The sequence below is a fragment of the Ursus americanus genome, chromosome 6, assembly GCF_024610735.1.
Source record: "Ursus americanus isolate L20-20 chromosome 6, mUrsAme1.1.p, whole genome shotgun sequence".
Classification (NCBI taxonomy): Eukaryota; Metazoa; Chordata; class Mammalia; order Carnivora; family Ursidae; genus Ursus; species Ursus americanus.
The window spans coordinates 51325554-51341418 of NC_142132.1; the positions used below are offsets into that span (position 1 = coordinate 51325554).

General features: G+C 37.4%; 1 protein-coding gene across 4 annotated transcripts in view; it reads right to left on the reverse strand.

The window, feature by feature from the left end:
* Positions 1-15865, reverse strand: part of VCL (vinculin) — a 103805-nt gene that overhangs the window by 68478 nt on the left and 19462 nt on the right. For all 4 annotated transcript variants that reach the window (XM_045783160.2, XM_087863014.1, XM_045783159.2 and 1 more), the window contains exon 2: positions 1273-1343. In XM_045783160.2, the coding sequence (XP_045639116.1) occupies positions 1273-1343 (71 nt within the window). The remainder of the gene's footprint in view (positions 1-1272; positions 1344-15865) is intronic.

Here is a 15865-nt window from a genome sequence, read left to right on the forward strand (position 1 = left end):
TGAGAGGTACTACTACCCGGATTTTTGCAATCATTATTTCCTTACTTATCTTTATCTCTTTACCACATAAATAGGCATCCTTAAACAACACAGTTTATTTCTACATATTTTTGAACTTTAAATAAATGGGACCTGCCTACATATCTATCATTCATTTCTCTCAATTATTTTTGATATTCATTCATTTTTTTAATTAAGGTGAAATTCATGTAACATAAAATTAACCATTTTCAATCCTTTTCATTACTGATTAGTATTCCAATTTATGACTATACCATAATTGTTTTCATCCATTCTACTATAAATAGATCATGAACAATGTTGATACCAATATTTTCATATATAGATCCTAGTGTGCATGAGCATTAGTTTCTCTAACAATTACCTGTCTTCTACTTTACTAACACCAAACTGTTTTCCAAAGTGGCTGCACCAATTTACATTACCAATAGCAGTGTTTGAGAGTTCCAATTGCTCCACATCCTTATCAACAACGGATATTATCAGACTTCTTAATGTAGAGGTTATAATAGAATAATTTGCACTGATGACTAATGAGATAGAGCACCTGTTCATAATTTTTTGGCCATTTGGGTTTCCTCTCTTTTGAAGTGCCTATTCAAATCCTTTGCCCTTCTTTTTGTAACTGAATAGACTTACCTTACTCTTGACTTGTAGAGGTTCTGCATTTTTTTTTTTTTGTCTTATGCGTCAGCCTTTACTTTTACATGGTACTTGACTGCCATAGAATAAAGCCATTGAGCGAAGACAACATAATCAAGAACTTTACAAAGTTTTAACTAATCAAAAGTTAGCATCTCTGCTTTTACTCAGGATAGGCCAAAACACCTGCAAATTATTTGTAGGAGTTTGGGTGATATGTAAATATAACTGAAATTTAAAATGCTACTGAAATACATTGTAATTATTTTTTAAAGTTTGTATCTATTGTTATTCCCTTATCTCCGAGCAAAGGTGTTCAGCGTATTACTCAGATTCATGCCTGCTAAGGTCAGAATGTTTCTGAATCCCTTCCATTCCAGACAATGAAACTCAGAAATTATAGTTTTATTAAAAATTATTATGTCAAAAATGCCTAACAGCAGTGAATACAATCAACAGTAGGAAACCAGAGTGTTAAAAGATCAAAAGTCAAAATTTCAATTGTAAATACTTTAAAAAAAAAAAAAGCTGTTCCTGGAATCATTAAATTTTCTTTCCTAACAAGAGGATTATTCTGCTTAGCAAGAGAAGAATGTTTTAATTACTCACTTAATAAATGCTGGTGGCATATCTCTCTTCAAAATCTGATCCTCAGTGGTTTGAACAGTCTCTTTTCCAACCTACAGAAGAAAAAGATTCACAATTCAATAATAAATTCTCAGACTTTTAAAAACTATTACTTCACTGTGGACTCTGAGAAACAAACTGAGGGCTTCAGGGGGGGAAATGGGGGAATGGGACAGGCTGGTGATGGGTAGTAAGAAGGGCACGTATTACATGGTGCACTGGGTGTTATAGGCAACTAATGAATCATCGAGCCTTACATCGGAAACCGGGGATGTACTGTATGGTGACTAACATAATATAATAAAAAAATATTATTATAAAAAAAAACATTACTTCAACATATTTGAAACATATACTTTACATATAATCTATCATTGAAGTTTCTGGATTCAAAGAAAATTTCTGGATTTATGAAATTATCAAGATTGTTCCCATATATGCTTCCACAATATACTTGGATAACAATATGGAGTACAAACATAATGTATTGGGGCACCTGGGTGGCTTAGTCGTTAAGCATCTACCTTCAGCTCAGGGCGTGATCCCAGGGTCCTGGGATAGAGCCCTGCATCAGGCTCCCTGCTCCGCTGGGAGCCTCCTTCTTCCTCTCCCACTCCCCCTGCCTGTCTCTCTCTCTGTCAAATAGATAAATAAAATCTTTAAAAAAAAAAAAAACCCATAATGTATGACACCTTCTTCAGAATAACTCATTTGAAGGCACCACTGAGCACAGTAAAAAAAAAAAAAGAGAGAGAGAGAGACAAATTCATCACTGAGATTTAAGTGTATATGTTTAATTGGCAAACTGCTATATCTCTTTTTTTTAAGATTTTATTTTTAAGCAATCTCTACACCCAATGTGGGGTTCGAATTCACAACCCCAAGATCAAGAGTCGCATGCTCTACCAACTGAGCCAGCCAGGTACCCTATATCTCTAAAACAATTCATGAAGTACATGAATTAAGCAAGGTAAGTAGGCTAAAATGTCTACACAGAAAAAAACAGATGTTACTGGAACTGAAAAAATATGAAGCAATTACGATGCTGAAACTAGAAACCAAACATAAGAAAATATGCAACTTCACCAGTCATCTAATAAATTCAAACTAAAACATGATTTTTCCCCTAATTATAGAGCTACTTTTAAAAAAATAATATAAAATGCTAAATTCTACAATGGAATAGTTTTATATCCTTCTAGTGGCAATGTAAACTGGCATACTCTCTTTAGAAAAGGATTTGCTAATACGAATTAAGAAATATAAAAAAATGTCATATCTATGAATTCCACTAATGAGAATATACCCTATAAGCAATAATACTAAATGTAGTAATAACAATATTCACAAAAATATTCACTATCATGTTAGTTATAAAAGCTAAAATATTTTTTAAATAACTTATCCAACAATGAGGAACAGTTAAGTAAATTAAGATATATCTTTAAATAGTGTACTATAGGGCCATTAAAACAATCATTATAAAGACTCAACACTACAGGAAGATGTTTATGTCATTATATTTCATTTAAAAGGAATAAAAATAAATACAGAATGATTACAACAAACCAAAAAAATCCATATGCATGAAGTAAAACACTGGAAGAATACAAAACGAAATGTTAACAGTGGTTATAATGCTGCTTAGGAAATTCTGTATCTGTATATCCTTTATTCTAATTTTCTGAAATGTGAATATACAATTTTTTTAATTTAAAAAGTAATATTAAAATGTTACTCTGGGTTATTTAGATGCAACTATTTTCTACCTAATAACTGTAATAATTATGTCATTTCATATAAATCTTCCAAATAGTAATAGCTTTATAAAAATATATCAAAATATTAAAAGTCACACTAACCAGATTGTGTATATGTGCAGATGTATTTATTATACCACAAATGGTACACAAACTCGCTTTCTTCAAGATTACTCCAATGTAGGGCTTAGATGTCAATTTTTCTTTCACTACATTTATATCCCATATTCTACAGTACTTTAAAAGAGGTTAAATTTGAATACAGTAAATGGGGAAATTCACTCATTTTATCAACATAAAGCTACACAAAAGTGCTAAATCACAAATATAAACCACAGCTTGATACAGAAATCGTGAAAAATTTTAAAAACCAGAATGGAAAGTATCTCAATCCTACTATTTAACCATTTAACTTTCGATTGAGTTTAAAGGAGAAAAATGAGTAAGAGAAATCCCTAAGTGCACAGTAAATCAGCTAAAGAAAAATAATACAATAAACTATTCTCAGGGACTACAAGTCATGCATAAGTTAATGAATACAAGTTTTTTCTCTCAAGTTAATAGCTCAGAAAAAAGCAAAACACATATAATAACACTGTGTAATACCCAGGGCTCTTGTAGACAATAGACTGTCTGTATCATAATAAAAGACTTTCAAATCAGCAGCTGATTCTCTAGAAGTTTCTCAGATCAAAACATGACAGAATATTTCCAGATGTATTGTTCACTATATTTTCCAACTAAAATCAACCATTCAAAAAGCTGTGGGCCATGATTTCATGAAGTAAAAAATGAAGTTCAGCAACAAAGTCACTAGTTCATACTAAGTATGAAGGGCCTAGAAGGATATTCACATTTAGACACATGGAGATTTATTTTACACACACAGAGACAGAGCAAGGGAAGAAGAGGAGTGAGTTCCTCTTATAACTCCTTTAGGAAACATTCAGTTATTCAGCATTATTAAACATTTACTGATCACAACTACATAAGCCAGGCGCTGTTCTAGGTACTGAGGGGTAGAACAGGGAGTAAAAATAAGTCTCCTGCCCTCATGGAACTTATATTCCAGTAGTAGACAGAGAGTATACAAGTAAATAAATAAACCAACAAAATTCATCCCAGATAAGGGTGATGCCATAAAGTGTATGGGGCAGGAGTAGAGGGAGCCTACTTCAAGAAGAGTGGATAAAGAAGGCTTCTCTGAGGAAGTTACACTGGAGTTGAGGTTCTGAAGCTGAGAAGAAACCATTCATGCAGGAGCTGGGAAAGAACACTCCAGAGGGAGAAACAAGAAAAAAGACCCCATGGCAGGAAAGTTTGAGTATATTTAAGGAAGTGGAAGGAGGTGAGAGCGGCTAAAGTTCAGTGAGGGGAGAAGGTGTGGTGATAGGATTGGATAAAATGGCAAGGGCCAGATCACAAACAGCCTTTTAGGCCAGGTTAAGATGTGTGGAATCTTTTCTAAATACAGTAAGAAGCAGGAGTGTTAAACAGGAGATTGACATGATCTGATTTTCTTTTTAAAAAGTCATTTTGCCTGTTATGTGGCAAAGTGATCTTAGCGGGCAAAGGGAAGCAGGGTGACCAGTTAGGGTCTATTGTGGTCGTGCAGGAGAGAGAGGGCAGTGCCTTAAAACAAGACATGAAAGCGGAAATGGAGAATTAGTTCTTTTGGAGGAAGAAATAGTAGGACCTACTCTTAAACTGGGAGGTGCAGGGGGGTGAGGAGTAGATTGAGGGGTAAAAAAATCGGGAATGACTTCTAGATCAATTAAGTGAAAGGTCTTTGAAGGCAGCAATGCCAGAAGGCTGATATATGGCAACGATTTTTCATCAAAAAATAAAACAATCATGAGTACACCTAACAAAACCATTAAAACATTTTTGCAAATAGCCAATATTCTTACCCTGGTGGAGGTAATTACTAAAGAATGAATTTTATTTAATTATTTTATGTCTCCATTTTAAGGGTAGGGGTAGGTGGGGAAAAAAAATATATAATAAAAATATACTCAAAGGCGGGCACCTGGGTGGATCAGTCAGTTAAGCATCTGCTTAACTATTTGACAAATCCATAAGGACATGTATCCATCATTATAGTATCATATAGAGAACTGCGCTAAAAATCCTTGGGCTCTGGCTATTCATCCCTCCCAGGCCCCAAATCTCTGGCAACCACTGATCTTTTTCACTGTCTCCACAGTTTCACCTTTTCTGGAACATGATACAGTCAGAATCATCCAGTATGTAGACTTTACAGATTGGCTTCTTTCAATTAATTTTAATTTAAATTGCCACATGTGGCTAGGTGCTACTATATTGCACAGCTCAGGTCTGTGGGACTTTCACTGTCTCCTAAAACTGGCCTTCCTGCCTCCAGACTTCCTTCTTCTAATTTACTCTTCACACAGCTGCTAGATTAACTTTCATTTTTGCCTTTGCTACGTGGTCTCTTCACAGAAGAAAGGAGCTAGGCCTGGAAAGGCAGAGGTTGCCAGATGGAGAACAGAGGGATCAGACAGCCCAAGCAGAAAGGAGAAAACAGGCAAACACTCGGATGTGTTTGAGCACATGGTTGACTAGACAAGAAAAACAGGCTGGTTGCGCCTCAGCAAAAGAAATGAGGCTAGAAAGGAAAGCTCCAGTCACCCTGGGAAGGGCTTTGTATGTCAAGCAAAGGCAGAGAGGATTATGTAACTTAACCTGCCTATATATTCAAAGGTTGTCATCCTCTGTTCTAGATCTTTCCAAGTCAGTGTTCTATCACTGAAGGATCAACTCAAGAAGTTCCAAAGAAGACAGCTTCTAAAGGTACACAGGACCAGAAAGGCATCTTCTATTTGTGATCAACTGGCAGAGTCTATCTAGGAAAGCCAAAACAAAGCTTGACATTTTTAAGCCATCAACCAGGAAATGACAAGAAATGCACTTTCCTCCTCCTTCTTCACACTGTCTAAGCAGAAACAGCTTTTTTAGTACCCATCTTTTCCAAATAAAAAAAGTAGAACAATTAAGAAGCGGATTAATTCACAAAATGCTTTTTGTTAACTAGCAAGAATCTTCTGTGCTGAGCACAGAGCCCAACCCAGGGCACAATCCCACAGCCCGGCATCATGATCCGGAGATCATGACCCTGAGAACTCAACCAGAGCTGAAATCAAGAGTCCGGATGCCTAACCGACTAAGCCATCCAGGCTGCCCTGGTCAGTAATAATCTTAACAAATGCTTCTCGAACCTGTGCAGCACCAGTCACCAAAACACCTGACTAGTTAAGACATACGTGTTAAGAACACATGCATAGGAATTTGGTGATTTGGTTTCTAGTTCCAGCTTAGCTAATAATGGTCAGGTGACCTCAAATAAATCATATAATTACTCAATATTTCTTCTAAGTTATGTGATCCCTTTAGGTATCTCCTTACTTGTCTACTGTAGGTTGGCCAAACTTCCTTTTAACTCTCTGATAAAAGGAAATTTACCTTTATCTTTTCTACCTGAAGTCCTCATTTATCACCTCAAATTCTTTTTAGGAACAAGGCAAGGTACGAAACGATTAACAAATGCAAAATTTAAAAGCTCTCACTTCCTGTATATTTTACCTATACATTTTATGATTGTGAGATTAAAGTAGATGCCTGATTTTTTAACCTTAAATCTTATTCCCTTTGAAAAAAAGACCCACAGTTAAAGGGTTAAAAAAGGGGGGCAGGGAAAAGAATGACAAATAGTCTTAGTTATAGTTTAAGTTCTGAGCAGTTTTCCCAGATCGGCATTTAAAAACAACCCTTTCAAAGTAATCTAACTTTAGAGTAAATACATTTTATTACTTCCAAGCTTTATTCCATTGCTGAAATTCAGATTCGTTGATTCTATTCACTGCTAAAACTATTTCTCTTTTATTTTTTTCTTCAGAGAATTGCCTCTAACTCTTGAGACCCAATTCCGCTCAATTCAATAAACAGGCAGTAAGTGCCAACTATGTGTCCGCTAGGTGGTGGGAAGAGAATGAGATAAGAAATAAAGCATCCTTAGACAGATAAACTGAAATAATGGTAGTGAATGAGTAAGAGGCCTGCGGGCATTTTTAGGGGGCTTGGCAGGAAGCCCTGTTTCTTTTGAAGAGCTCTTACTTTGTTAGGTAGTTAATTTAAATATCTTTTGTTCAATATGTGACTTTAGTTCAAAATTCCATGTGAGAGGCCTTTTGTCTTCTGCTGTTGTTATTATTACTCCTTTTATCACAATCTACTCAATTTGGTTCAGTAATGTAGAGAGATTTGGTTTCTTTACAGAAAAGGAAAAAAAAAATCTTGGCTGGTTCAAGTCATTACCCAGACTAAAAAATATGTTAACGTAGATGTCTCCCTTAGCTAAACTAAGAAAACAGGAAGACAAAAAACATCAGGGAGGACTTGGGATACAGATTTGTACAGTATAAGTGTATAGAACATAGAAAATCTATAGAACATCACATTTAGGGGCGCCTGGGTGGCTCAGTCGTTAAGCGTCTGCCTTTGGCTCAGGGCGTGATCCCAGAGTCCCAGGATCGAGCCCCGCAGCAGGCTCCCTGCTCCGCTGGGAGCCTGCTTCTTCCTCTCCCACTCCCCCTGCTTGTGTTCCCTCTCTCGTTGGCTGTCTCTCTGTCAAATAAATAAATAAAATCTTAAAAAAAAAAAAAAAAGAACATCACATTTAAAAAAAAAAGAACATCACATTTAAAGGATGCAGGAGATGGTAATCAACACAAGTTCCTAATATATTTGGACAAGAAGATGCAAATGATGAAAATGTGAGCCTAATGTACAGTTAAAGTTACAGTAGGCCAGCTATGGAGCCAACTGATGGAAACCAACTGACTGTGACCTGACGAGGGAATATGCACCCATCTGCCTGTGGGTTTGGCTCAAATCACTGTTTCTACAGTGTAAGTATTAGGCTGATCAATCCATTATACTGAATAGCCATTATGATACACAGCTGTGTCTAGTACCACATCGGGATCATACAAGGATGGTAACAACATATGTGCCCACCATCAGCAACATTTTTGGTTGTTTTCCTGCAGTGGTGATGGACTTGTGATCCATCCACCCCTATGGTACCTTCTGCATCATTCACAGATGATATACTAGAGTCAGGTATTTAAAAAGCCATATACCCAGAAAAACTAGGACTCTCTAACCTTCTCTGATTTCCAACTCACTCATTTAATCAAGAACTTATTGAGTACTTCCTATGTGGGAGGCACTGTGTACAACACTGTGTGTGATGGCAATACAAAAATAAATGAGACTCAGTCTTTGTCCTTCACGGAAAGACAAGACAAATGCTTAAACAAATCACTGTAACACAGTGTAATGCATGCTCTAATAGAGTTACATCCAAGCTTCAGCTCTGCATCAATGAGGTAGGAAAGGTTTCACAGAGGAAAAAAAAAACTCTAGAAAGGCTAAGAGTTCTCCAAGAGTAACAGGAAGTGAGGCAGCATGTGTGAAGGTATGGCCAGTTCAGGAACACAGATCCACAGGGAAGAAGTATAGAGAGGACAGGAGGTTGGAGAAGCAGAAAGGGACATTAGGGAGGGCCTTGTATGCAGTGGACTTAGACTTCATTCTCTAAGCAATGGGAAATAATTTAATGGCTCTAACCAAAAGACATTATTAGGTTTGCATTTCAATAAGAAAAATTCAGCAGCAAAAATGGACCAAAGATTTAAAAAATTACAATGACAAGTTCATGTGTTAGTTCATTTATTTAATCAAACATTTATATAACATACGACGTGCCAGGTATTATAGACCGTTATGAAGAAAATACATATGGCCCCTGACCTCACAGAGCTCAGTCTTCCTGAAAGATAACTACAGATGAGCTAAAGCACCAGCAGTTTGGATGGACAGGAGGGCAGACTTAAGAGCTACGTCTACATGACACTCCCGTGTGGAGGGTAAGGGAGAAACCTAGAATAACTCCCAGCCTCCTGACTCAAATGGACTTGGGAGTAGAGGTAATATAGGCAGAGCAAACCAGATCTGAGAGGGAAACTCATTACTACCCATTGGGGTTTTTAGATGGAGATAAGCAAATGTTCCATAAGCAACTGAAGAGATGGTTCCTTGGTTTACATGCCTGGGCTGAAGAAACAGATTGCAGCTGGTAGAAGAGCAAACTGGTGAAAAGAGCTGAGAAGGAAATGTCTGAGAGCAGTGTGTGGGGATGGCTGAACGATGCCATAAAAGCCAAAGGAATCGAGTTTCAAGGATGTGAGAGAAGAGTCATTAGTGTCAACTGCCAGAGTTAATGGTTTCTAGAATAAGCAGAGAGTTGTGCAACCATCACCATAATCAATTTTTGAACATTTTCATCATCCCACAGAGAAACCCAACAGCAGTCACTCCTTTCATTTACCCTTAACCCTTCTCCAACCCCATCTAGCCGTAGGCAATCAGTAATTTATCTTCGGTCTCTACAGATTTGCCTATATTTGATACAAATGCGATCACACAATATATGACCTTTAGTGACTGGCTTCTTTCGTGTTGGAGTATATATCAATATTTCATTGCTTTTTATTGACAAATGTGGCTATACCACATTTTGTTTATCACTCATCGATTGGTGGACATTTGGATTATTTTCACTTTTTGACTCCTATGAATAAGGCTGCTATGATCATTAGTATACATGTTTTTATGTGGATATTTGTTTTCATTTCTCTTGGGTATATATATATCTAGGGATAGAATTGCTCAATCACATGGTAACTCTATGTTTAAACTCTTGAGAAACTATCAGAATGTCTTCCAAAGAGGCAGTACCATTGAACATTCCCACCAGCAATAGCAAGGTATGAGGGTTCCAATTTCTCCACATCCTCAGTAACATAATTATCTGTCCTTTTTAAAATCATAGCCATCCTAGTGCAATGGTGTCTCACTGTGGTTTTGATTTGAACATCCCTGATGGCTAACGATGTTGAACATCTTTCTATGTGCCTATTAACCATTTGTATATCTTCTTCAGAGAAATGTCTATTCAGATCCTTTACCTATACTTTAATTTTAGTTCTGTGTCTTCTGCAAATATTTTCTCCCAGTCTGTGAGTTGTCTTCGCTTTCTTGATGGTGTCCTTTGTAGGACAAAAATTTTCAATTTTGATGAAATTCAATTTACCTATTTTTTTCTTTTGTGGCTTGTGCTTTTAGTATAGTATCTAAGAAGGCTTTGCATAACCAAGGTCATGAAGATCTACTCCTATATTTTATTCTAAGAATTTTATAATTTTAGCTCTTAAAAAACAAGCATGTTGATAGGCTGAAGGAAAGGAAGCAGGAAACAAGACACTGGTTATGAAGCAAGGTCTCTGAAGAGGCAGGGAAAGAACCCAGAGAACAAAGTAGAGAGACTAACATTTACCAGGAGGAAATCACCTCTTCCTCAGAGAAACAGGGATGGTGAGGTAAATGAGTAGAACAGAGATATTAACTGTAACTGTGAAGTCTATGAGCTATATCTTCTTAGGAATTTACAAAACGTTAGTTTAAGGATCTAAGATAAACTTCAGTCAGGAAATGTTTAATTTTATTTAATCCGCCACTTTACAAATTCTTTATTTCTTAATACCTACTAACCTATGATGGAATTAGGATTTGTAGAATACACTTGGGGAAACAGTGATCCAGGCCATGAGTTACAAACTAGTGGAATTTGGACCAAGGGTAATTTTACTTTCGGCCACATTTTTTTTGAAATCAAGAAATTTCATAAAGATACAAATTTCTGACATTTCTTGAAATATCAAAAGATGTGGCCACATCAGATCTGCATTTCAGCAAAGAAACAATTTATTAGAACCCAACTGTCTCATATAGGAAATATACTCTCTGCACCACTCCCTATAATCTTAACATCCAGACCATTTCATTCATTTATGTCACTTCCTGGTCCCTGTGGGTACCTGGGTTTATCATTTCTACAGTAAGCAATCCTTTCAGTGTCTACACAGAGTGAAAATTCCTGAAGCCACTCTTAGACATTCCTTATCCAAGTCCTCTAAATATTTTCTATTAAAAAGGTGCTCTTCTTGCGAGAGCTATGAGAAAGACCAGGAGAAGTATTTATGTCAGGAATGACAAAATGTTGGTGTATGGGCCAGGTGCAATCTACAGCCCTATTTTGTTTGATCTGCACAGTATTTTTTTGAATGGAAAACTTCACATTAAAAAGAAATATAGGGACACCTGGGTGGCTCAGTCAGTTAAGCATCTGCCTACAGCTCAGGTCATGATCCCAATGTCCTGGAATAGAGCTCCATGCTGCTGAGCAGGGAGCCTGCTTGTCCCTCTCCTCCCTGTTTGTGCTCTCTCTCACTACCTCTATCACTATCTCTTTCTCTCTCAAATAAATAAATAAAATCTTTTAAAAATAAATAAAAAGAAATACAGATTTCTAGATTTTATTGGATATCAGGAAGATCTGGTAACACCAGGCTCTGTTTCCATATGCAACAATAACCTAGAGATAGTAGCAGTTTTCTTCAGTCAGGTCCTGCATTTTTCAATTTACCACAGTCTCCACCACTCCCCATTGTCCTCTAACTGGTCTGATTCACAATTTACCCATTTGGCCATGCAGGCATTCTGAGTTTGTGCCACCCAATTTAACAAAAAGATTCAGTGCATGAGGCAAGATTCCCAGCATCATAAGTGTCATGGGAAATTCTACTTATGCCTTGGCTATCTCACTAATGAAATATCCCACTCTCCCTCAAATACATATCCACATTAAAAAAAAAAAAAAAAAAGACTGGAAGGAAACACAACACAGAAAGTAGAATTTCACCTGATCTCTATTTTCTTCTTAATCTTTTTCTGTACTTTCTAGATTTTTAAAAATAGACTATGGGGGCACCTGGGTGACACAGTCAGTTGAACAGCTGACTCTTGGTTTCAGATCGGGTTGTGATCTTGAGGTTGTGAGATCAAGACCTGCATTGGGCACATTTGGCCCAGAGTCTTCTCTCTCCTTCTCCCTCTACCCCTCCCACTCATGCTTGCTTTCTCTCTCTCCCTCTCTAAAATAAATAAGTAAGTCTTTTTAAAAATGACTACATGTTGCCTTCATAATCAGAAAAATATAAACTAAATTTCTAAAATGGGTCAACAATATTCTTGGTAAGTAATAATCTATAAAGTAATGAGAAATCACCAGTGCCTAAAAGGCTCGAATTTTGACCAACTGCCAAAAACTGAATTTAAATGTGCATCGATGATAACACAATCACATGAGATAAACAGTAGATGAACCATGTCAGTGGCAAGTTCTAGTGTCAAGCAAGCTTATTTGCTGCAACATACTTTCCTTAGAACTAGTGTTAAGTTGCCTTAGCAGCAGCTGTTTATTGTAACCCAACATAAGATTGACTGTATCAATTAAGGCTAGATCCATGTTAGCAGAGCAGCCTGCTCACCAGATTCCTATTTATGAAGATACTATGGGCAGGCTTCCAATTGCAGATACTATACTTCATTCTTTCCCTCAACTCAGGATTCTTCTGTACACGTGTGCTCTGGATGGCCACTAAGTTAATAATAAAGCACATCATCAGCACAGGGAACTTCTTCCCAAAACCCAGTTTCTCCTGAGCCCTCTCAAATGAACACAAAATATGCTCCTTCCCATTTCACAGAAAATTTCAGAGTAAAAAAGAATTTGGGGGGACACCCAGGTGGCTCAGTCGGTTAAACATCTGCCTTCGGCCCAGGTCATGATCCTGGGATCGGGCCCAGTGTTGCGCCCTCCCCCCACCCCGGCTCAGCGGGGAGTCTGCTTCTCCCTCTCACTCTCCCTCTGGGCTCTCTCTCTCTCAAATAAAAATCTTTAAAAAAAGAAAAAAAGAATCTGGCAGTCTAATCCAAATGCATCACATCAGAAAGCTCAGAAAGGTAATTCCTCTAAGAAAGTTGCAGGACTTGAAGGTGAATCCAAACCTCATGGCTCCATTTCCCATGTTTTTAGGTACACTTTCTAACTTGCGAGCATGACATTAAATGACAAAATTACACACATTTACAGCATGCCGATTCCTACTTAAAATAATTTCATTTTGTTTTGAAACATACAGAAGCAAATACTACATCACATAAAGATTCGCCAATTCTCACCCTTTCGTCCTACATTTAGTAACAGGAAAGCAAGCAAATATTACGGGAAAATAAAAGGATTGTTTTTCATTCAATCTGCTTTAATTTTTCTAACTTTTTTAGTTATTAAAAAGATAACTTAAACCGGAACTCAGCAGAAGTCACTCTAGTCTTATAATTAAATAACTATCACGTATTCATGAATATTGGTGGGTAGGAAAAGATCATCACATGATCTGAATATAATCTTCAACAGTTGCTTCATGTAAAGAACGAATTCCACTGGGGTCAGGTCTGGATTGTTCTTTCCTCATGGCCATGATACACAGCGACTGACAAAGTGCTCAAAATGTAGGGATGCCTGGGTAGCTCAGTCGGTTAAGTGACCAACTCTTGATTTCGGCTCAGGCCACACTCTCAGGGTCCCCAGATCCAGCCCTGCGTCTGGCTCCATGCTCAGCAGGGAGTCTGCTTGTCCCTTTCCTTCTCCCTCTCCCCTCCCCACCCAGGTGTGGCCATGCGCAGTCTGTCTCTCTCTCTCTCTCTCTCTCTCTCTCTCTCGTTCTCTCTCAAATACATAAAATCTTTAAAAAAATTTTTAAAAAAGTGCCAACAAAAACAAAATTAACATTTAATTCTACCATTTTCATATCTGCCCACATATACTCTTTATTCCCTTCTAATTACTTCTATTTCTACAATTAACTAAGGAAGACCTTCATTCTTTTATTTTCATTCATTCTTCAATACACTTACAAACTAATCTTCTATTAAAGTGACTAGCTAGGCTCCTTTAAAAAAAAAATCATGGATTAAATCACAAAAAAAGAAAGCTAACTATTGCCAAGGAAAATTAGGTCGACTCTACCACCTGTCCTATATGCCTCATACATGATTATAAGGAAATAATGCATAAGAATATGCTTTGTACATCATCAAAGTGTTATCAAATATAGGCTGTCTCTGGGCTATAAATATTTAGTCCTTCAAAGTATCACACAGGCCCCACCAGCATTAAAAGTCTCTTCTTCTTACTGCTCTCTAACCAAATCTGCTTTTCGCAAAGAACTACTATTCCACAGAATTTAAAACATACTTTTTTTTTGTTTTTCTGCTTTAATAGCCAGAATTGCAAATGCATTTCTTCTTAACAGTTTTAGTTCATAAATATGCATAATTTCAATAACAATGTAGCTTTTGCAGATAAGTCTGGGTATGAAACCACCATTTGTAATGTCCCTATGGAAAAATAACTCCAATTTGTAGATGAATTTTCAAAATGCAACCCATTTGTAGGTAGGGAACACTGGGGACCTCGTGGAAGGTAAAATGGAGCAGTGGAAAAAGTACTGGGGCTTTCGAATGAATCTCTCCTCCTGCTCTGCTATTATTAATATTCTGTATGTCCTTGGGCAAGTAACTTAATCTCTTTGAGCCTCCTAACCAGTAAAACGGGAAAAGCAAAATCTCTCTCTCCCGGCTAAAGAATGTAATACATTTGTAAATTAACTAATACATATGTATCTTCCAAGGCCTGGAAGATAATAGGTACTAAATAAATATTAGTCCCTTTTCCCTCTGCCATTGTGGTATTCATTTGTGACTTCTGTTTTCTCCTTTTTAAAAAGTTTTTTTTAGGGGCGCCTGGTGGCACAGCGGTTAAGCGTCTGCCTTCGGCTCAGGGCGTGATCCCGGCATTCTGGTGATCCTGGCATTCTGGGATCGAGCCCCACAACAGACTCCTCCGCTAGGAGCCTGCTTCTTCCTCTCCCACTCCCCCTGCTTGTGTTCCCTCTCTCGCTGGCTGTCTCTATCTCTGTTGAATAAATAAATAAAATCTCTAAAAAAAAATAAAAAAATAAAAATAAAAAAATAAAAAGTTTTTTTTATAATTGAGCATATCCTGTAAGTTAGGAACTCTTTATTACCTCACTAAATCTTTACAACAACAACCCTATGAGGTAGGTACCATTACCATCTCATTTTACAGATGACGAACAGAGGCACAGAGAGGTTCCTTGATTTGCCTAAAATTACTCAGATAATGGTGTTGACTTCAGCATACGCATGCTCTAATTCTAACCCACTCAACTGTGTATGTGTGTGTTTTTTTAATGAGGGTGGGGGATCCAATGATGTGTAATGTTTCCTATTGTTATATTGCATGATTCTGTAACTCTATGGAACTATCAGATGGCAAGGACAAGAAAAACTTCAGGCTCACAACAGGCAAATATAAACTATCAGGCCGCAGTCTAATCAACTCATACCCAATTGTTCCCATTTCCCTTCCCAGAAGCTGGAAGGTTTCCACAGACAGGATGGGTTAGGCTCGCTAGGGCTGCAGCTGTTTCAGCTCCATAACTGTTATTTGGTTAGGATTAGTTTTTTAAATTGAACCAGGACTGACAAATAATGTAGACTTTTACTTTTTTTTTTTTTTTTTTAAGACTTGTTTATTTAGAGAGTGCACAGGAGCGGGGAGAGGGGTGGAGGGGCAGAGGAGTAGGGGCATAAATGAGCAGAGGGACAGGGAGAAAATCTCAGGCGGACTCTGCACTGAGCACAGAGCCCGATAAGGGGCTCAATCTCACAACCCTGAGATCACGACCTGAGCCAAAATCAAGAGTCAGATACCCAACCACCTGAGCCCGGACTTTTGTTGTTGT